Consider the following 23,316-nt stretch of genomic DNA (forward strand, 5'->3'; position numbering starts at 1 on the left):
GTGAGTTATACCAGCTTCATTGATCGTCTCTGACAGTAATAGGACTAAAGTAGTTTTCCAGTTCTAAATGACTTGATGACCTAACCACAGCATAGGTCAATAGCTGATCAGATGGGTATGCCGCCCAAGACCCTCAACAATCAGCTGTCCGTGCTTGGAGCCAATGTGTTTTAGAAGCACACAGTTCTGTACACTGTGCAGTGGCCCAGCATTGTATCACAGGCACAATTTCCAATCATAAACCTCTGCCAATCAGCTATTAATAATTTATCATGAGGTTAGGTCTATTAAAGCTGGACAACTTTAATGACATCATCTTTTACAAATCTATAAATGCGAATGTTTCTGTGTGCTCTTATGCTAGACCACGTTTTTCTTGTGTTTTAACTCCTTTGAGCATTTGCCCTGTTTAGTTCTTCTGTTGGCAATGATAAAACTTTCAGTACTATGTCTATGGCTAGTACTAATACATTGGCAGTGTTGTTATTATTTGGGTAGTCACTTCACCACAATGCTGCTATTGGCGTTTTTAGACATTTTACGACATGCTGTTTTAAACTTTGCATTTTATAAGTGTATTAGAGGGGCTGTGCGGAACTTTACTATTAATGACCTATCCTTAGAATAGATCATCAATAGTTCAATGATGGAGCTCCACCGCTCCGCTTTCCTGATGATCAGATCTTAGCTGGGCCTACTGTCATTGCGTACAATAATAACCCATGCAGCTACACTATGACCAGAGCTATCTGCTTCCACCATTGTCTGGAATGACAGCAGGACCAGTATCCGCTGATTGGAGTGGATACCGATCAGCAGACTACTGGCAATCAACTACTGATGACGTATCCTGATTATAGGTCATAAATCATAAAATCCTGGACAACCCATTTAAATGGTGGAGCGATCTCAAACTTGTGCGTTACTTCACTATGGCCAGTTATAGAGTTGTCAACTATGTTATTCTATACACCAAATATAAAATAAACTAACGTAAACACTTGTCAAACAGACGCCAAAGTGGTGTCCGTTTCACTTAGGCTGCCTATCCATGGGCGGATCTCCGCCGCAGGAGCCGCCACCCGGGAGCAGGAGCCGGCAGGCGGATCTCCGCCGGTCAGCCTATCTGACAGATAGGCTGACTGCGGAGGACCGTGGCAAATCACAGCATGCTGCGATTTGCCGTCCATGAGCGGAGAATCGCAATGATTCTACGCTCGTGGACAGGGGGGAAGTGCTTTCCATAGCAACACTATGGACAGCTTTCACTGCGCTCCCCGTGGCCGGATTTTGCTGCAGGTAACGCAATTCAAACTCGCCCGTGGACAGGCAGCCCTATGAAAGAAAAAGGTAATGTTCCTTCCTGTTTGGGGGTTCCGTCACATTGCTGTTTTTAGCATCTGTGATGGAACCCCAAGATGCAATCCCATAGCTTAGTGGGAAATATTGTGGGAGCAGACTCTTACACATTGAATTAATAAAAATGGTATTGCTTTAAAAGAGTGGCGCCTGATAGTTTTCACAGAGAACACTCTTCAAGCCTGAATTGTCCTTCTGCACACACAGCTGCACTGGTTTGTCACTTTATTTCTCTTATTGAAAGTATAATGGTCTACAGCAGTCTTAAAGGGGTCCTCTGGTTTTGTGACAAAATTCTGTTCTGGGACTGATGGGGAATGGGGTATATTGACTGCAGTTGTTACTCTCTTCCATTCCTCTGATGAGAAAGCAGTGCATAATGTGCATTAGATGGTTAGAAAATTGTTGTAGCCATCTTGGACAGCTGAAAATGGGGCCTGGAAGCAACGGATTAAAGTGTGGCAGAAAAGAACTGCAGGTCCCTCCTGTTTTGGGACAGAATTTCATCCTAAAACCGGAGGGTTGCTTTAATGGGCCTAGAGCACAAACTAATTCACTATGTTAGAAGAAATTGGTACCATTGTAATACTTCTCTACTTACTGAACTACTTATGTTGTGCAATTTCTGCATGTTGCATGTGATGGAAATGAGTGATAGGATAATCCTCCACAGCGCCACCTATTGGAACAGCAGCTACCCTATGAGTTAATACCCAACCTTTTAACATTTATATAGTTATTTCTAGTATAGTTGCCTCTTATGTATTGGGTCTTTGGATAGGGGACCTTCTTAAATATTCCTTTTAGGATTTTTTGCACCTTTTATCCTATCTTGAAGTGAACGTCTCTGTAATGCATCATGTCGCTATTTCCTTCTTGAAGATCTTCATGTATGGAAAACATTTTTTGTGTACCCCTATACAAAACTGTAGGCATCCTATGGGTGCCTTATAACAGATACAGAACACACAGATGTATATGGCCATGTGTATGAGCGCTAAGGCCTCTTTCACACAGGTGACAGCGATATTGCAGTGATATCGCAGCTATGTTCCCGCGTTTTTGTGCCATATTGCTGCGTTTTCTCACGGCGATATTTCAATTTTCACAGCCAGCGGATTGGTTAGTTGAGCGCTGCATTGATTGGCTGACAATTGGCGCTCGAGAACCAGTCAGAGCCATCACTCCCGGGAGGCGGGGCCTATGAACCCCATAACCAGGGAGCGATGAGCTAAGGACTGCAAGCAAGTGTGCCGGAGTGAAGGGGACCAGCGGGAGGACCCTGACCGCTGTATATAGCATGTCGCAATTTTTTTCTGCGCTACATCGCGAATGTAAAGGAACCCATTGGAAAGCATGGACTTCACATACATGCAATTTGTAGCACTGTCGCATTGCGAGAAAATTGCACAATTGTGTTGCCCGTGTGAAAGCGGCCAAACACTGATGGTGCATCTCTGGAACCTTTACTGATCAGCATGGGCTGAACATCAATGCCAGACACAACACCAGGGTGAGAGTGCAGCGCCATCAGAAAAAAATCTGAAACCGCCTCCTCTTTCTCGTGTAGCTGCGGCTATATTCATACTTTGCTGTGGTCTGCTTATAATCAAACCCCAAAGTAGTACTGGCTCTGTCATACAATGGATTTCGCCGGCATTGGCAGGCCCAACTGACTTACAACGGAGTCCATCGAGGGGTGTCTGTCATCTGTATGTAATTTGTGGCAGCCTACAAAGCAAATGTGAACAGTCATAGGTCCATTCAGACGGGCGTATAACCCCTCCATGTATTTCACGGACATCACACAGACCCCTTACAGCCAATTAGGCTATTTACACTCACAGAGCCGTCACAAAATACTGGAAAAAAAGCACAACACTCAGCGCTCTATTTCACGGTAAAATGCCGGGCAGCTGAGGCGGAAACCGAATAGACCCCATTATAGTCAATGGGGTCCGTTGGTGCTGTCCTGTTCCGTCATAAGATGGATCTGTTCAGCCAGGGAATTCCCCCCTTCCGCTCCCCGAACAGAACAGGAAAACTGAATCCCCGCCAAGTGAGACAGCAGCCTTAGGCCACTCTCATACATGCATTCACAAAACGCAGCGTCTGTGTTTTAAAGGGGTTCTGTCATTAGAAGAAAAAAAGGAATACCTACCTGTTCCTCCCCCATCGGTCTTCTTACCGCATCTTCTCCTCGCTGATCTTCTCCTGGCTCCTGCAGTCCCCTGGGTCACCTCACCGCAAGCCGGCCAATTCTTCTTCTTCCGGTGACGACTCATCCATTCTCGGCAGTCTCCTTCCTGCAGGTCAGTGTAGGTTATGTCACTAGTGACGCAGTGTTCATAGCCTTGCATGGACTGCCGAGCTATTGCAGAGACTGTGCATGCACATGGGCTTTCTGCAATTCTATATGAACTCTCGCGGCAAGACAGCGGGCATGCACATTCTCGGAAATAGCTCGGCATTCCTTGCTAGGCAGTGAACGTTACCTCACTAGTGGCGTAACCTACACGGACCTGCAGGAAGGAGGCTGCTGAGAATGGACGCATCATAGCAAGAAGAGGAGCCGGCCGGCTTGCGGTGAGGTGGCCCGGGGGACTGGAGAAGATCAGCGAGGAGAAGATGCAGTAAGTAGACTGACGGGGGAGGAATAGGTGAGCATTGATTTTGTTTTTCGAATGACATAGCCCCTTTAAAGCAATTTTGCGCTGCGTTTTTGTACATATATTACAGTGTTTTTTAATTGACATGGGTGATGAGGTGCAAAAATAGAGCAGGCAGCACCCGAAAATTGCGGCGTTAGAAATTCCACGTTTGAGCGCTAGTCTCATTGAAATCAATGGGAGCGATGTACCGCCGCATTGAAGGCTGTTCTCACACTGGCCATTTTTTAACACAATTAGCTAATCACAGTATTACACTCCCATTGATTTCAATGGGGCCTCGTAGAGCTGCGCTTGTACGTGGCATTTCTAACGCCACAATTTTCGACCGCTAGCTGTTCAATTTCTTTGAGTTTTTTTAAACGCAACTCATCTGCCATCACATGATGGGGGGCGATAAAAAGCGCTGTCAAACAATGTGTTCAAAAACACGGCTCGAAATCGCAGTAAAATGCCAGTTTTGAGCAGCGTTTACCTGAACGCATGTGTGAAAGCGGCCTTAGGGTCTTTTTAAATGAGCCGACTCTTGTTTGAACGAGCGAGTGACGTCACCACCCATTCGCTGTCATTCAGCCTGTTTATACAGGCAGACACATCATTGGCTCGTTCAAAAGAGCATTGCTCAGTCTTAAAGATTCATTATGTTAACAAACGTGAAAGACTGAAAGAGTGTTGGCTAAACCGAACGATAAGGGAACACGCCAACGAGGATTTTTATGCCTGCAGAAAATTAACGACAAAAGAAAAACTAACGATTTTCATTATTCGGTGGCCCGCGTTTAGATCGAACGATTATCATTAACTTTTGCTTCTTTGAACAATAATCGTTCCGTCTAAAAGCAGCTTTGATGGATCCTTCAAAAATGGAACTAGCCGTATATGTATGCTGGTGTTTAGGCAGGTGATCAGAACTAATGGCAAGAGAGATAAAGTAGTGATCTTGGAAACAGATATCTTTCTGACACTTCTGTCAGCCTTCTCATTGCAGGGAACTAAACTGCTGATAACAGAGAACAATCAGCTGCATTCCCCTGCAGAGAAGCACACAGCCCCGCCCCCCGGCTCTGGGACAAAACTCCAGCAGTTTAGAACGCGTGACGTCATGCGCCGTGCGTCGTCACGCAGCTCCCGTTGTGTGCGACGTTCTGTGCCTCGTTTCTATGGAGACGGTCTCCTAGTAACCGCTGCCGCCGCCGCTGCTGCTGTGTACCGGGTCTTCCTATATCAGAGCTGACGTACAGCATGGAGCCGCTGCCGGCCGCCTTCTACGGGGAGATAGACGACAGGAACCCCGTTATAGCGACCTTCGAGAATGAAATCAAGGAGTTTCTTGGATTTATGAAGAAACTGCAGCGAGCGCCCCCTGGAGGAGCCCCACAGCAGGACCGCAGGAGGGGGTAACACGTCCCTCTGTGCAGTAGCACTGCAACAAATCTGAGTATTACTGCATAACATGCAGTGGTGTGATGTGTGCTATAATACATGCGAGGGGCTTCAAACTGTGGTGGAACTACAAGTCCCAGCACGCCCTGAGCTGGAGACGCCGCGGCTGGTCTATTAGGCCCCGTTCACATCTGCTTGTCTTCGCTGATGTAGTTGTGGCATGAAATCACAGAAAAAATAGCGCAAGCTGCATGCTTCCATCCTGGAAACCCGGCGAATACCATTATAATCAATGGGGTCCTGCCGGACGCCGCTGCGCTTTAGCCTGCGCCAAACCCCGGGCTTAAAGGGGTTGTCCAGTTACCCATACCCCATGCTGCCCATATGCCAGCTCTCTCTCAGGCCGGTCTCACACGGGCGATCCGGATTCCACGTGGGAGCCCGGAGCAGAATCTGGCACTGACCCTGGCTGGCGACCCTGCGTACCTTCACAATTCTGTATTGCAGATGACCGCATGTGCTCGCCATCGCTCATGCGCAGTTCAGATTTTTAAAATTAGTTTTACCCGTGCCGTCGCTAGGCGATGACGTGGGTACCCGCCTCCTATCCACAAAGTCAATTACGGATGGGCTGCGGGTCGAACGGCTGCCATGGATTTCAGTGGAAGCTGTCCGTGGGCAGTCCGCAGGGAAATAGAACATGCTGCAATTTTAAATCCACTCGCAGAGATCGCTATCCCCTCATATCAGCGGATATGTGAATGTGCTATTATTTCAATGTGTGCGTAATACTGCGGATCGTCTCCGGATTCTGCAACTGAAATCCGGTGGTGAGACCGGCCTCAGTCTGAGCACCCAGTTGGCAGAATAAGTAACTCCTTCATGAGAAGTAGATATTTAGTGCCCTTACAGGGCCAGACTGTGGAGCTCAATGTAGAGAGCTTGGCTTTAGCTGCTAAGGCATGACTATTCTACAGGCTATTGTGAATTAAAGGCTATTTAAAAACCCCGTACGGATGCCATCCACGTAACTTCTGACCGCGCAGTAATTGATACTTCCGATGTAGTACTGGAAGGCGGTATTTATATTTCTGTGTTTGATGTATTGCAGTACACAACTTGTGAGATTCACTTGAAGCTCGAAATGGGGTCATCGGGTGCACAAAGACTTACCTCTGTTTCTCATGTCATATCTCAGGCCTAATTCACACTAATGTTTTATCGTGGCTATTTTGCGACCATCTGAAGCATTGAATCCCAATGTATTTGTTCAGATGGGTGATTTTTCAGCACGTAAAATCAGCTGGAGGGAAAAGATAGCACATATGCTGTGGATTCCCGCCCTCCGCTTTTACACGCGACCGAAAAAGATAGGTGTTGCCCTATCTTTTGGCTGCAGTGAGCCACAGCTCCCATAGAAGCCTATGGGAGCTGCGGGAAAGGGGAGGGGGGAGGGACTTAACAGCAGCTTGAGCTGGTAAACTCTCTCACCTGGCCGACGAAATTCCAGGCTGCGGCGTGTATATACGCTGCATCCAACCATGTGGATGGGCGATAAAATGCGTCTTTCTTTCATTCATGCGATGCGATGCAGGCGGCCAAAAGTCGCAACACCCATGTGAAAGAGTCCGTACGGTAGAATACCCTATCCTTCTAGCAAAGCAGAAGCTCAGATCTGATCTAATGGCCTGTTTACATGTAACGATTGTCGCTCAGAATTCACTCAAACGAACGAAAATGAGCCGTTATAGTTATGTCTAAATGTGAGCTAACGACTGAATGACTAACGAGAATTGTGCAAAATCATCCAAACAATAGACAGCTGAACGACGAATGAGAATCATTCGCTTCTCGTTAGTCGACATTACATGCAGCCATAAAAACCATCGTTGACTCATTCTCTTATCGTTCGGTTTAACCAGCGGTCGTTCAGTCGTTCTCATTCACTTATACTGGGACTGAACGACTCGTTTGAACGAGCCAACAATGCATTTGCCTGTCTAAACAGACTTCCCAAGTGTAAACGAGTCAGCGGTGACATCATTCACTTGATCGCTCGTTAAAACGATAATTGGCTCGTCTAAAAGGATCCTTAAGGGTGCATTCACACGAACGTACATCGGCTCAGGTTTCACGCCGAGCCGATATACGTTGTCCTCGGGTGCAGGGGGGGGGAGGATGGAAGAGCCAGAAGCAGGAACTGAGGCTCCCGCCCCCTCTCTGCCTCCTCTCCGCCCCTCTGCACTATTTGCAATGAGGAGGCGGGACGGGGGTGGGGCTAAAGTCCTGGAATTAGCCCCACCCCCGTCCCGCCTCTCCCCATTGCAAATAGTGCAGAGGGGCGGAGAGGAGGCAGAGAGGGGGCGGGAGCCTCAGTTCCTGGCCCTGGCTCTTCCATCCTCCCCCCCTGCACACGAGGACAACGTATATCGGCGTGAAACCCGAGCCGATATACGTTCGTGTGAATGCACCCTAAGGGTGCGGGCAGACGAGCGCATAAACGGCGCGTTTTTGCGACCAAACGTATATACGTGACCATCTGAGGCAATGGTTTCGAATGTAATCGTTCACATGGGCGATTTTACGGCGCGTAAAAACAGCAATTCGAAAAAAAACGGAACATATGCGACCGAAATACGCGCCAACGCATATTCGATCGCCGAAAAGACCGTTTGCAAAGTAGGAACAAACGAAAATACGCTTTCTAGCTCTGGTCGTGATCGGTGAAAAACGATCGCTCGGGCGATTATACGTTGCGCTCGTGCGAACGTAAATACGCCTACGCTCGTCTGCCCGCACCCTAAGGGAGCTTCCAGCGTTTCTCAGTAAAAGATAGGTCAAGATCTATCTTTTTAAGCAGCGTGATCGAAAACGGTCGCCGATTTTTAAAAAAAATTTATTGATTTTCATTTCGACGGCACAGTTTTTTTACGCGACCGAAAATGGCTCATATGAATGAGTGCATTGGAATCCAATGCTTCACATGGTCGTGATTTTCCAACGCAGTTCCAATAGCTGCATAAAAACGCTCGTTTTGGGACCCTAGCAGAATTTCTACACAAAATCTGTCAACAACACTTATTACTTAGGCTGGGGTCACACAGGGCGGTTTTGCCGCGGATTGCTGTTGCATATCCGCACTACGGCAAATCTGCTGCGTTTGCAGTGCAATACAGCACAGATGAGAGTTGCCAAAAAGCTGTTCTCACAGGACGTATTTTTTCCGCACAGCCGCAGTGCGGAAATGCAACTGCGTCGCGGTTTTAAAAGATGCAGCATGTTCATTCTTCTGTCTTTTCCGCAGCGCTTTTTTGTCGATAGACCTCTATGGACGCAGGCAAAACCGCACCAAATACGCGGCAAAAAGTAAAAAAGCGCTGCGGAAAAAAACGCTTGCGAAAATCCGCAAGCCCAAATTAACCTTTGAAGCGGTTTTGCCGCTGAAGCAGTTCTTCTGCGGCAAAACCGCAACGGAAAAACCACGGCAAAACCGCGGCAAATCTGCCCTGAGGGAACCCAGCCTAAGGGGGCTTTTACATGGGGTGATCTGGGAGGCAAGAGGTGCCCAACAGGACATCCCAGTAATAATTGCTCCTGTGCTTTTAGACAGCGACAAGCATTGCTTACTGAATGGAGGCGGAGTGTCCAGGGATCATTCTGACCCGCTCGCCTCCATTCACAGTAAGCAGGCAGTCGCTCATAAGTGAATGACAGACTGTTTACACGGAACAAAATGTTCAGTTTTCTTCAATGTAGAAACTGAAGAACAAACAAGAAATGAAAGACTTCGTGTTCGCGGTTCAGTCGGGCATGCATTTACACATAACGATAATTGTTCAGATCCCTACGAGATGCAGGAATCTGAACGATAATTGTACTGTGTAAATGCCATCTTTAAGGCGCTGTACCAAAAACAACTGTTCTCACCTATCTAGAGTATCCTTGATAAAAGACTGATCGGTGGGGCCTCATCACTGAGACCCCAATGAGTGCAGAGAATGAGGGACCCATGTCCCCTTCTCCTCCTTAATGTCAGCTCGCTGCACCCCATACAGTAAGAGGAGATTAAATGGATCAGCGGTCACACATTTGCGCCCAGCTTTATTCTCATTGGTACTGCCAGATTGCTTGGCTATTTCCCTAAGCCCCATTGAGATGAATGGAGCAGCACCGCCCATGCACAACCACTGCTTGATTGAGTGCAGCTACAAGAAGAAGAGGTGGACATGGGACCCCCATTCTTGGTTAGATGGGGGTCTCAATAGTGAGACTTCCACCAATCAGGCTTTTATCACCTATCCTATGAGTCATTTTTAGTACAACCCCTTCCATATAGGGAGCCTGTTTGTGTATTTACCAGTATGGAATCCCACCAGACTACTTGACTTGATGTACTGAGCTATGACTCAATAAGCACATCCAGTATATAAAGTAAATCCAAACTGATGATTCTTCCATGGTGTAATGGCTTCGTCCTCTCACGGGGTGCAATCCATGCAAAGTATGTGGCCTTTAGAAGGAAAAAAGTCACTAAAAAGCTACTGCAACAAAACTCAAGATATTTCTGTCCCGGCTTCCTTGCAAGAGGCGTACGCTGCAAGATTTTGAGGTGTAAAAGTTTGAAGTGGCAACAACAAGTAAATAGAAGTGGGGACTATTAGAGTTTTTCTTATAGGACCTTCTCCCTTATCCTTCTGCCTTGGTTCTCAATCGTATCCCCGTTTCTGCTATTTCTTTTTCATACAGTTTATTTTCTAGTCTCAAAAATACTGTTTTCTTTATATATTTTTCCCGTAAGAACAAATAAGCAGCTAAAATTAAATTTAGGAGAATTGGAATATTCGAGGAGACTTTGGTGTAACGTTTCGGCAATGCACACAGTAATGTATTTGTATGTAGTCTATTCAGTCTTTCTAAAACTACACTTTTGCTGGCATATTTATGTTCGGCTTCATAAATCACCAGTTCTAGAAAATCTCTCTTACGATATTTGAATGTTATTGTTCCTGTGGTATAATATTGAGCAACGACTTGCAGTTTCACATATTTTTGTTGTTTCTCTAGATCCAGTACTTTGTTTCATATATGGGTCAAGTATAAACCCCGACTGCCAGAGTGGTATTACCAAGAAAAGCTCCTTAAGGTTGGAGATAGCCTCGTTCAGATCAGAGTAAGTCAAGGTTATTCATGGGTGAAGCTGGAACGTTTTGCAGTATTTTACCTCTGCTTGTTGCCGTGATTCCTGGCTGACGGTAATATTAAAGAGCTCATGCAGCAATCAGCCTAACAGGTTAGGATCACAGCATGAATGTAACATTACCTTGAGAATGAATCATCCGGCAGTGTGCTATTCTTGACATATTGATGAATAATGTGTGTGATTCACTCCATTCACTAGTGTTAGATCACACATTCTTTGGCAATGAAAATATAGGAAGTTAGACTTTTATGGTCAAAAGGAAGTATGGAGTGGAAGTGATAGATCTCTGCAGACTTTCATTCTATCCCAGCATAACTTTATTGTGACTGGCTAAATAATAATTCTTCAAACACTTTATTCTTACTCTTAGGTCCCCCTCACACAGGCGGTTTTTACCGTGATTAATGCGGCGTTTTGAACGCAGTGGTAATCTCGGTGTAACACTCCCATTGAAATCAATGGGGCCTCACAGACTTGCATTCTTTCCAGCGCAGTGATTTACGAGCGCTGTCTGTTCTATCTTCGGCCATTTAGCGCAGATCGTCACCCATCACAATAATGGGGTGCGCTAAAAGATGCTGTCGGTCGTAGGGAGCTACGGACGAAGGCGAAAGCAAAATCACAACGCTTTAACGTGTCTATGTGTGAGGGAGGCCTAATTATGTCTAAAATACATTTCAAAAATAAATTATCTACAAATGCAACACAAATCGCCACCGTAAGTATATGCCCATAAACCAAGGACGTAGGCAGAGAGTGATGGAATGATATATATCATCTGGTTGTACAAATTGTTGGTTTGTGGTCTTATCTGTTAAAAACCTCAAGTACTCTGTACCTAACACTGATATAGCAAGCTTTTAAGTTAGAAGTGCCACCAAAATTTCAAAGCATCCCCAAAATCTTATGTGTTTTACTTCAAAGAGCTCAGGGAGTTCTTAGTTCATAGTGTGGATATGATAATAGTGGTTGCTAATGCTTGGTCAGACGGAGTGTTATAAGACTTAGTATCTCTCACTTAAGGGTGCCCTTTTACAAATAGTCAATCCTGGTCTAGGTTTCTCCACCACTGATATATTCCTAGGGGAGCAGTGAGGTTTCTAGAGAAATATTTTAAGCACATCCCATTAGCTGTTTAAAGGGGGCTTGCAAACTTTTATTATTAATGACCTATCCTCAGGAGCCAGATGTCATTGGGGTCGGAGCAGGAAGCCTAATAGGCGGCTTCACTCACGTTGAAATGAATGGGAGCAGTGCCTCCTATTAGACTTTCCGCTCTGCATCGGGGTCGGAGCTGGAAGTGTAATAGGTGACTGCTCCCATTGATTTTAGTGGGAACAAAGCTGCCTGTTAGACTTCCTGCTCCAACCCCGATAATGCCATCTGGCCCTGCTGTGCTGACAGCATGCTGGACGATCAGCTGATCGCTGAAGATCCCGAGCGGTGCATCCTGGTCAATCAAATATTTATTCTGAGAATAGGTCATCAGGAAAAAAGCAGTAATGCCCCTTAAAGGGATTGTCCAAAATTAGAAAAAGATGACTGCTTTCTTCACAAAATGTCACCGCCCCTGTCCACCAGTTGTGTCTGGTATTGCAGCTCAGCCTTTTGCACACCAGTGGTTTGGCATTGCAATACTACATATAACCTATGGACAAGGGTGGTGCTGTTTCTGGAAGAAAGCAGGCATGTTTTACTAATCTTGGACAACTCCTCCTGTTGTGCATTTCTGTTAGCTAGGAGAAAAAGCCTTACCGATGACCTGGATCAGATCACTGACTGATAGAAATATACAGTTGCTAAGTTACATTCTCTCACGATTCACTTTCAGGAATATAAGCTGGCGCTCTTCTACTGCTACGGGAGGTACCTGGAACAGTTTTGTTCCCTGGATATTGATACTATTTTAGATGTGGAACAATTCAAATGTACTTTTTTTCCAAATGGAACAGATGACGAAAAATCTGGTCTGACGGTACGTATAGCTGCTCTAAATAGAGGCTGCAAAATTGTCTGTAAAGTAAGAAAACATATGACTTTTAATTGTATAATGAAAGCAGGGCACTATATATAATGTGATAGTTAAACAGTGCCTGCTTAGACCCTGCTTAGCAAATGTCCACTATATATAGGATATACTGTAAATGGTAAAAAATATTAGTAGTCATCAAAGAGTGACTATTCATGGAACTGAATGGTTCCAGCAGGAGTTTTTGATTCTGGTGTTCTGCTGAATGTTTTGCAAGAGTAAGGCCTCATGTCCACGGGCAAATTCAGATTTAAAATCCGCAGTGTTTTTCCTGCACGCGGATCCGCGCCCCATAGGGATGCATTAGACACCCGCAGGTAGTTAAATACGGACATGCTCCATTCAGGCGCGGGGCTCCCGCGGGGACGGCTCCCGCAGGCTTCTATTGAAGCCTATGGAAGCCGTCCAGATCTGCAGGAGACCCGCACCTGAATTAAACTCACCTGCTCCGGGCGATGCAGGTCTTCCTTCCTTCGTGGCTGGAAACGTCTTTCTTCGGCCCGGCGGATGTGCCCGGGGACGTGTCAAGCACATCCGCCGGGCCAAAGAAAGAAGATCCGGCCACGACAGAAGGAAGACACGCACGGACTGCTGCAGGTGAGTTTATTCTGATTTTTTTGGCATCATGTCCGCGGGGCAGAAGGGACCCGCTACGGATTCTCCATGGAGAATCCGTAGCGGGCCTGATTTTCCCAGTGGACATGAGGCCTAAGAGGGAGTCTCCTGTACACTATTGATTGATATAAAACACCTGCACCTTTAGACCGGCTTCACATGGGCAAGAAAATTGCGCAAGATTTGTGTGTTGCGAGACGCACAAATATGAACCCCATTCTTTTGAATGGGGGTCATAGTCATGAGCAATTTTTTTATTATTTTTGTTTTCCTGCACAGCACCGCGATGCGGGAATCAAATTGTGGCATGTCCTATCTTGTGCGGGCTCTTGCATCACACCACCCATTGTTTTCAATGGGGCCAGCAACAGCATCGCTCCATGTGCAAAGTGCTATTGAAAACAGTGGGCGAAACTTCACGAACCTCCGCCGCAGCTGACAGCCTAGACGGAGGTTCTTTACATCTCCGAAGTGATGCAAGGCTGTTTTTATAGCCGAGTTGGTAAATTGTGGGTGTTTCCCAACCATATCACCAGCTGTTACTGCAACAGTCAAGAGGGGCAGCCTTATGCTTTTTCTTAACCCTCTTTGAAGTGAATGGGAGTTACGGAAACGGCTACAGTTTTTCATTTCATCCATGAAAAGCTGAGATTGGAATACCCCTATAATTAGCAAGTGCTTGCAGCATCTGAGGTGTGCATGAATGTGCTTTGCACTAGCAGGGACACAGAGCTGTTCATAACACACTGCAGCTGCTGAGAAGGGAAGGAACAACATGTTAGGGCTTCTTCACACTGGCGATAAAATCGTGCAAGATTTCTGCATTGCGAGACGCACAAATCTTGCACAAATATGAAACCAATTCTTTTAAATGGGTTCATTCACATTTGCAATGCAGAAAACAAATCACAGTATTTTCTTTCTTTTGGTGATATCAACCATCATTTTCAATGGGGCTGGCGGCAGCGCCAGGCCCATTGAAATCAATGGGAGAAGATGGCGATCTCCTGCGGCGGCTGTCACAGCTGTGGCAGGGGATTCCTTCAGCCCTGCTGTGATGCAAGCCTGTTTCCTAGTGAAAACACCTCGCACCCAGGACTTTTCAGAAGCATTGCGAGGCCCAATATTGTTCTTGCGCAGTCTGTAGCATTATTTTTCCACCCAAAGGGCTCTTCCACACTTGCATTTTTCTTGCACGTTGTTTTTCACGCAATATCGCTGTGTTTTTTTTAACACAAATGTCAGTGGGACTTTTTAATGTTAAAAACTCATGCACACAAGCGGTAATCAATTGCGATTTTCTGCTCACGAAAGAAAAAAAAACAAACAAAAAACCGCACCAAGCACTCTTTTTGTGCTGTTACCGCACAGACTGCTTCCATTGAAGTCAATGGAAGCCGTCCGACCCGTGGCCCGCCCGCAGATAACATTGTGGACAGGTCGCGAATTCCGAGTCATCGCCTAGTGATGGCGTGCGGAAATCTGTACTGCATATGTCCGACGGCGAGCTGTCCAAACTATCCACAGTACAGATAAGAAAAAAAGAAGACTGGTATGCTGGGTCACCAGCCGGGCACAGGGTCAGATTCTGCAGTGGGATCACGCATCCGGAATCCAACCCGGTCGTGTGCAGCAGCCCTTTCTGTTTGCTGTCCTTTTTTTAAAACCTCATTGAAATTAATTGGGAAAAAAGATTCATTTTATTTCACCTTCTCCCAAAATGGAGCAGAGAGACCGAGACCCTGGACTGAGCCCTAACAGATGTGAAAGTAGCCTCAGTCGGTCTGTGGTTGGCACAAGAATAAACCTCCACAAATGATGTGCCAGAGTGCCATTAGAGAGACGTAGTGCACTGATCTCTGTATAATCCTGAAGAGCGGCAGCCAGTTTCATCTATAAAACCCTGTATTCTGGAAATTAGAAATGAGCTGTACTCCCGTATGGCTAATTAGTTTAGCTTCTCCAGTAGGGATTCATGAATTGTTGACTGTGGATACCCTAGTAGACTGTACTTTATTGTAACACCATCCGTCACACAGAATTCTTTTCTCTGTTGCAGAAATTCTTGCTGTTTACACTGTAAACAAACCCTTATCTAATAAACTATTCAAGTTTAGGAAATCTAACAATTTCAGTATTTCCATAATAACAAGTAGACATCAGGCGTTCCATGATCCTGTATATGCTATTATGTAAATGACTAGTAGTCCGCAAGCTACAGAATTACTGCTGTGTTGTTGCTTCCTCTCCTCCTGATTGGCTGAGGCTGTTATCCCAGTAGACTGCAGTTTAGTGTGAATGTTTTGGTAGAAGCACTAAGAATTATATGTTATATGTGTTTACATTTCAGTTCCATGCCCTGCAAGGAAGATGCATTTGCATGTATCAGTTGGTAAAGACCAATGATGCCAGTCTCCAAAATGCAGAATCAGTGAAGAAATGCCTGAATATTCTGTCTTTTCTTCAGCTCATCATGCAAGTTGTCCTCCCGCAAGAACATCTTTGCTGGTTAATTTTTAATGGTATGTTCAGTGTAAAACCAACTCAGTTGGTGACTTAAAGTAAATTTTCAGTAATTACATAATTCCGGAACACAGACGGTCTCACTGTTGGTGTTTGTATACTGTGTTCTTCTAGTGTTCTGCTATTTTAGATGTCTGCTTATTCATAAGCTAATAATTATATTTCTTTATCTGCATTTAGGAAGTCTTCACATATACAACATATGCAGACATTTAATGGCATTGGGGCGGTCATCACAGGTAAGAGGTTATCAGTAGATCAATAGTTGTCATATATTATAAAAACTGATATTTCTTACTAGAAGCGTATGGAGGATCTATAGCTTAATATAGTGATCATATCTAATAAAGTAAGTCCTCGTGCAGACCGCCAAGTCAAATCCAGCTGCGAGAATTCTTGCAACAGGATGCAAGCCGTGCCCCCGCCGCTCACCTTCTCCGGCGTCTCCTCCGCTCTGTTATGTGCCAGCTGCCGCCCATCCGGAACATGCACAGAGCAGAGCCGGCGCGTCAGAGGTGACGTTTATGTGCGAGCATCGCACAGAAATAGGCCATGCTGTGTTTGGTTGTCTGCATAGGATTGCATAAACCCATGCAATCCTATGGCAGCGTGCACGGGCGTAAATTCTGCGGGAAATCTCACAGCAGAATTCCCACCCATGTGCATTCACCCTAAAAAGGAGTATTAGTAAATCTAAATCATTGCTTCTCAAACTGAGATTTGTTCAATGTTATATTTTGATTAGTGGTGTATGTGCTTGCCGTCTTGTATCAGTATATCAGTAAGTATATGGCTGTTTTTTGTAATTTTTTTGTCTGTTTTATATTGCCCTTTCTGTGATTTTTAGTGTAGGGGCCCACAATAAGTGAGGACCTTTGACGCTGGCGTGTGAATACTTATTTTAGCCAAAATATTGACCAATACCTATACCAATATTTTATCGGTATTTTTTAGTTACATGCAGTGTGGCTTTGAACAGTGGGGGAGCTCAAAGTGCCAGTGGAGCCTGCTGGATTTAAATATGGCGTCACTAATAGGTTGTAAGCCTGCATGGTGCACTACACGTATCATGTGGCCTGACACCCTGTATTTACTCTTGTGTGTGGGAATAAGCATTAAGCAGCTGCCCCCCTCACTATAAGGAGGGGTTGTGAGTGGCTGTTTTATCAGTGTCCTCAACGTGTGTTATTTGCTCCTCCATTTAGCAGTCTGGCTGACTGCATGTTGAGGGATGCATGGCGTATATACCTGTCCTTTTGTATCAGTAAGTACATGGCTGCTTTCTGTGAATTTTTTTTGTCTGTTTTATTTTTCCCTTTCTGTGATTTTTATATTTTGTCCAGGAGACAAAAAACTTAAAGGGGTTGTCTCGCGAAAGCAAGTGGGGTTAAGCACTTCTGTATGGCCATATTAATGCACTTTGTAATATACATCGTGCATTAAATATGAGCCATACAGAAGTTATTCACTTACCTTCCCTGCGCTGGCGTCCCCGTCTCCATGGCTCCGTCTAACTTCAGCGTCTAATCGCCTGATTAGACGCGCTTGCGCAGAAGAGTCTTCTGCCCTCGGGTCTGTCCGGCAGCAGCGGCGTTCTGGCTCCGCCCCTTCTATGCGTCATCACGTAGCTCCGCCCCGTCACGTGTGCCGATTCTAGCCTCCTGATTGGCTGGAATCGGCACACGTGACGGGGCGGAGCTACGTGATGACGCGTAGAAGGGGGCGGAGCCAGAACGCCGCTGCTGCCGGATAGACCCGAAGGCAGAAGACCCTACTGCGCAAGCGCGTCTAATCGGGCGATTAGACGCTGAAGTTAGACGGAGCCATGGAGACGGGGACGCCAGCGCAGGGAAGGTAAGTGAATAACTTCTGTATGGCTCATATTTAATGCATGATGTATATTACAAAGTGCATTAATATGGCCATGCAGAAGTGCTTAACCCCACTTGCTTTCGCGAGACAACCCCTTTAAAGGGGTTTCGTTAATGAAAAAAAGAAAAAAATTCTATACGCACCTATTTCTCCCCATGCAGCCTTCTTACCGCATCTTCTCCTCGCTGATCTTCTCCAGTCCTCAGATCACCTCACCTCTGGCCGTCCGGATCCTCTTCTTCTTGTTATAAAGCCTGCATTCCTTGCATTCTTCTTCCTGCAGGTCAGTGAAGGCCACTTCCCTGTGACGTAGTGTTCACTGGCTAGGAAGGAATGCTAATCTATTGCAGAGACAGTGCACATGCACAGTCTCTGCAATTGCTCGGCACTCCCTGCTAGACTGTGAACCAGTGACATAGTGTACATTGTCAGCCAGGAAGAAGACTGCCTGTGAATGTACGTAACGTCATAGGAAGTAGAAGAATCAGCCAGCTGGAGGTGATATGACGCGGGGAAGGTGGGCACGGGGGACTGCAGGAGACAGAAGATCGGTGGGGAGAAGATGATGTAAGTAGACTGCCTGGGGAGGAAAAGGTGAGTGTAGAATTTTTTTTCTTAATGAAAGAAGTCCTTTAAGATAAAGTTTTGATTTTGTCTTGAACTACTGGTGCAAGTTATGCATCACTGTGCACCTGAGTACTTTTCACCCGAGTAGTGAAGTACTCGAAAATCGCGGTGCTCGATTGCGAAATCGCCCTTACCGAGTACGTTCGCTCATCTCTAATTGAGAAGTGTGAAACCAAATAATTTACAAAGCACCTAGTTGGGGGAAAGAGGAGGAGAACACTTCTCATGTATATACACTATATAGTGGCAATGTCTGTCTGCATGGAGAGGTCGGCAAAGACACTGCTGCTCACTCAGTCCGTATAAAGGCGCAACCAGTTTTATTTTTCTTGTTTTCAGAAATAGAAAGGAAAACCCAGTGGAAAAACAGTAACCAGTTTTTCTTGCATGTTTTTTTCACATGATTGTCACTAGGACTTTCTAATGTTAAAAACGCATCGCAAGTTCATGATTTGCAATTATTGTGTGATGTGTTTTTAACATTAGAAAGTCCCACTGACAATCGCATGAAAAAACGTGCAAGAAAAACGCAAGTGTGCAGGAGCCCTAAGTGCAATAAACAAAATAAACACTTGCCTGTCAAAGTTTTCTCACCTACTTCCAACATGCAGCAATTGTCAGCAAACAGCAGAAGTCCACAATGGTAGATGTGCTCACTCCAGGCTCTGGCACTGACTGCCTTGCAGCCTTTCCAGTGATGAGCTTAGTAGACCCAGCTGAGCTATCTGGGACCAAGGTGGCAAACAGGCGTGTCGTATTCCCGTCTGTTTTCCCCAATAGATGGGTTTCCATGTGCTGTCCTATGTGAGTTGTGACTGAGTTGCTCGGGTGCAAGTCACAGTGACGACTGTGTGCCTCTAGCCTAAGGCCTCATGTCCACAGCACACGCAGATTTCCGCAGCGGAAGACCTCCAAGTCAGTGCGGAAATGATTTTAAATGCTTGCCGGCTATTGAGTATACTGCTATTTCCTTTCCGCACAAAATATATGCAAAACATCCACATGTGTGCATGGAGGTGCGGACGCTCCATGCTTTCCTATGGGTGTTGAACTATGGATCTTCCACATGGGTGCCGATCGCGGGTTCCACAGATCAAATCCACTCCTAAACATAAGGCCTAAAGGAGGTTCAGCTTAACCACATAAGCTCAGATAAAATAAGTCAAGTCTTCTGTGTATGAATGTATTTAGAGTAACAAACATATGCGCAAATACGCTCGCTGCAACACGCGTGTCAGCGCACTAATGGGTTTGTGTCCTCACGTTTTTCAGGCATGAGTTTCACACGCGTTAAAAGTTGTTTAAACACGTTGATCTGTTTAAGCCCTAAGGATGTTAAAACATGGACTTTATTGTATCCCAATAAAATCTACAGTATAGACTACGTGTTGGAAAACATAAGTCACTTGCGTAAGTGAGTTGTATGTCCAACATGTGATGTGCACCGTGGATTTTATTATGAAACTATAAAGTCAACATTTTAACAGGCTTAGTCAACCCTTGATCCATCGTGCGTTAACATTTTTTATTTCTGCCTCGTTTCCTATTTAAGCAGACATTTCAAGTCAGAGATCATGCGAAGTATCAGAGAAAAGTGGCGCAGCGCAGAACTCTCCAAAGAATATGATGCCGATTGTGAAGAATGGTTCCATTTATTGGATAAAAATTCAATACAGTAAAAAAACAAAAAAAACAGTTTTCCCTACACCTTCATGACAGCGCTACTAAGGGCTCATGTCCACGGGCAAAATATGATTTAAGATCCGCAGCGGATCTCCCGCATGCGGATCCGCATCCCATAGGGATGCATTGACCACCCGCGGGTAGATAAATACCCGCGGATCGTCAATAAAAGGGATTTAAAAAAAAATGGAGCATGGAAAAATCCGGACCATGCTCCATTTTCGTGCGGGTCTCCCGCGGGGACGGCTCCCGCGGGCTTCTATTGAAGCCTATGGAAGCCGTCCGGATCCGCGGGAGACCTAAAATAGGAATTTAAAGTATTTACCATCCGGCGCGGGCGGGGAAGGTCAGCTGTTCCTCACGGCCGCATCTTCCTTGCTTCGGCTCGGCGGATGTGCCCGGCGCATGCGCGCGGCACGTCGGCGACGTGCCGGCGACGTGCCGCCGGCGTCAGGAATTCATCCGCCGGCCGAAAATGAAGATCCGGCCGTGAGGAACAGCTGATCTTCTCCGCCCGCGCCGGATGGTAAATACTTTTAAATTCTTATTTTCGGCGCTCATGTCCGCGGGGCAGGAGGGACCCGCTGCAGATTCTACATGTAGAATCTGCAGCGGATCTGATTTTCCCCGTGGACATGAGGCCTAAGAGAGTAACCCCACCTCCCCTGGGACAGGAAACAACATAAAGGAACTTTAAATTAGCCCCTCAGGAATAGTCACTAATTGTTTTCCCTCGGGAGACATAGAGGTATAGCCAGGAGTGCTGTCTCAGAAGGCTTCTTATTACCTCTCCCTAGCGCCATGTCTTGTGTTTTTAATAGGTGGCGCTCGCTTATTTAGATATCCAAAGACGTCATCATGGCTTGCGATGAAGTGATGATAATAAACGTATAAATCTTGATCAGGTGGATGGTGATTGTACTCAATGTATACAGGCAACTAGTGCACTGTAGAGCAGCTTGAAGAAGCTCCAATCATGGATATGGTGGAGTAAATTACAAACAAGGAGAGAAAGGAAAGAAATATGTCAATAGGAATGGTTGAAATGATGAAAAAGTAAAAGAAAAATATGAAAAAGTAAAAGAAAAATAAAAGGACTTACTTCACGGAGGCGTCCAAGTAATAGACGCCCCCAGTCCCAGCAAGCGTAGCAAATTACCGTCAGCAGCAGTAGAAATAGTTAATCAATTTATTAGGTAGACGCGTTTCGGCCTTATAGCATTATGGCCTTCATCAAGTACATGTCTTGGATTTTTCTGCTGGTTCCGGAAGAGGGCTGGTGCGGAGGCCATTCTGCAGGTTATGCAGACGTTCCCAGGCGTAAACCCTGCAGTGGCTGGTAGCCCCAGGTATCTGGGCCAGTTCTGTCTTGTCAGGTGGGATCTGTAGCGGAGATTCTGGGCAGGAGGAGTTCTTCGTGGCTTCTAAGTGAGTGACCCAGCTTCCAGTGCTACTTTTAAGAGGACAAGACAGCTTCAGATGTAGTGCTGCATTGTGTCATTTACAGCGGAAGTAAGGTGGTGGCCATATTGGAGCCTTTTGTAATATATAGGGAGTGCTATAGCAAGATGCAATGCAGATGCCCTAAGTGAGCGAACAGCGGTGGATGTTGGAGAGGTCTCAAAACTGTATCCCTCTGGTCTCAGTCCTGCTACTAGCCCAGTAAGATACACCTTCGTCTCCACTGCCCAGTATAGGCTGTTTTAGTACATCACGGGCATAGTAGAACATAGAGTAATAAGTAATAGGAAGGGTGGACACAGGGGAAAGAAAAATATGAAAACGCAAAAATAAAAAGCAATGTACCGTAAAAACAAAGGCGGGACATAAATTCAGTGTGGGAGAGAATGATATCATAAACGTACACATAACGTTCATAGGCGTTCAAGTAAATAAAAGAGATGCTTCTATATAATTATCAGGAAAGGTGTACAAACGAAGAGATATTTTAAAATGGACAATCCATAAAACTCTCCCTCACTGAATCTATCTTCCCCTTTCTTTTTATGGTACATTAATGTTTATTTTTGCATTTTTATGTTTTCCTTTTATTTCCCCGTGTCCACCCTTGCTACTAACTATCACTCTATGTTCTACTATATCCCAGATGTACTTTGATTATAGTATATCACCCCTGCTAAACAGAAGAAGAGGCCCGGGCCTCAAAATGTGTTATTTATTTATTTATTTTTTTGATGCATTGAATTTTTACCCAATAAACTGAACCATTTATTCACAATGTTTCAGTTTAATGGGTAAACAGAACACAATTCTGGGATGTATTAAGAGAAGCATAGAGTCTAGATCACATGAGGTCATTATCCCCCTCTACTCTTCCTTAGTCAGACCCCATCTGGAATACTGTGTCCAGTTCTGGGCACCCCAATTTAAAAAAGACATGGACAAACTGGAGCAAGTTCAGAGAAGAGTTACCAGGATGGTGAGCGGTCTGCAAATCATGTCCTATGAGGAACGGTTAAAGGATCTGGGAATGTTTAGCTTGCAGAAGAGAAGGCTGAGAGGAGACTTAAGCCCCCTGCCCACGGCCGAGGCGGACTATTGCTAGCGATATTCCGCCGTGGGAGACGAGGGGGGAGAGCTGTCAGGTCTCCGAGGTGAGCCTATCTGATAGATAGACCACCACAGAGAATCGCGGCATGCTGCGATTTAAGTCCCGCGAGTGGAGAATCGCTATGATTCTACGCTCGTGGACGCCGGCGCTGCGCTTTCCATAGCAACACAGCGTGATCCGCCGGCAGATTATCGCCCCTGGACAGGCAGCCTTAATAGCGGTCTACAAATATCTGAAGGGCTGTTACAGTGAAGAGGGATCAGCCCTATTCTCATTTGTACAAGGAAAGACTAGAAGCAATGGGATGAAACTGAAAGGGAGGAGAAACAAATTAGATATTAGACAATACTTTCTGACAATGAGTGGAACAGGTTGCCATGGAACGTGGTGAGTTCTCCTTCAATGAAAGTCTTCAAACAAAGGCTGGACAGACATCTGTCTGGGATGATTTAGTGATCTGCACTGAGCAGTGGGTTGGACCCGATGACAATCTGCATCCTATTCTTTGAAGAGTTGCGCCCTGTGCTAGTTTTTTCTGATAATTTGTATGCTCTCTACAGCCTGTTATTCACAGGCGTCCACTGGTTGGCAGCACTTCCCTACAAATACGCATAAATTCATTTCAGATAGTTAGTCTTTTAATAGACCAAGAAACTCCACTTGCTCTGCCTGTCTTTTTTTCTATGTGTGTCTACATTTCAAACTAGAGAGGCTTTTTTTGTTGTCCTACAATGGGATTGGCTTCAAGACTACAATACATTTCTGCCCCCATGAACATTTATCT

At 45.6% G+C, this 23,316-nt stretch overlaps 1 protein-coding gene across 1 annotated transcript in view; it reads left to right on the forward strand.

Moving 5' to 3' along the window:
- The first annotated feature begins 5,215 nt into the window (after window positions 1-5,215).
- The window catches only part of CFAP54 (cilia and flagella associated protein 54), a 394,557-nt gene continuing 376,456 nt past the window's right edge, over window positions 5,216-23,316 (forward strand). Inside the window, exons 1-5 of the mRNA XM_066591462.1 lie at window positions 5,216-5,425; window positions 10,476-10,581; window positions 12,443-12,586; window positions 15,606-15,777; window positions 15,959-16,017. Of these exons, the coding sequence (XP_066447559.1) occupies window positions 5,271-5,425; window positions 10,476-10,581; window positions 12,443-12,586; window positions 15,606-15,777; window positions 15,959-16,017 (636 nt within the window). The 5' untranslated portion in view covers window positions 5,216-5,270. The remainder of the gene's footprint in view (window positions 5,426-10,475; window positions 10,582-12,442; window positions 12,587-15,605; window positions 15,778-15,958; window positions 16,018-23,316) is intronic.

Source organism: Eleutherodactylus coqui, chromosome 2 (assembly GCF_035609145.1).
Source record: "Eleutherodactylus coqui strain aEleCoq1 chromosome 2, aEleCoq1.hap1, whole genome shotgun sequence".
NCBI lineage: Eukaryota > Metazoa > Chordata > Amphibia > Anura > Eleutherodactylidae > Eleutherodactylus > Eleutherodactylus coqui.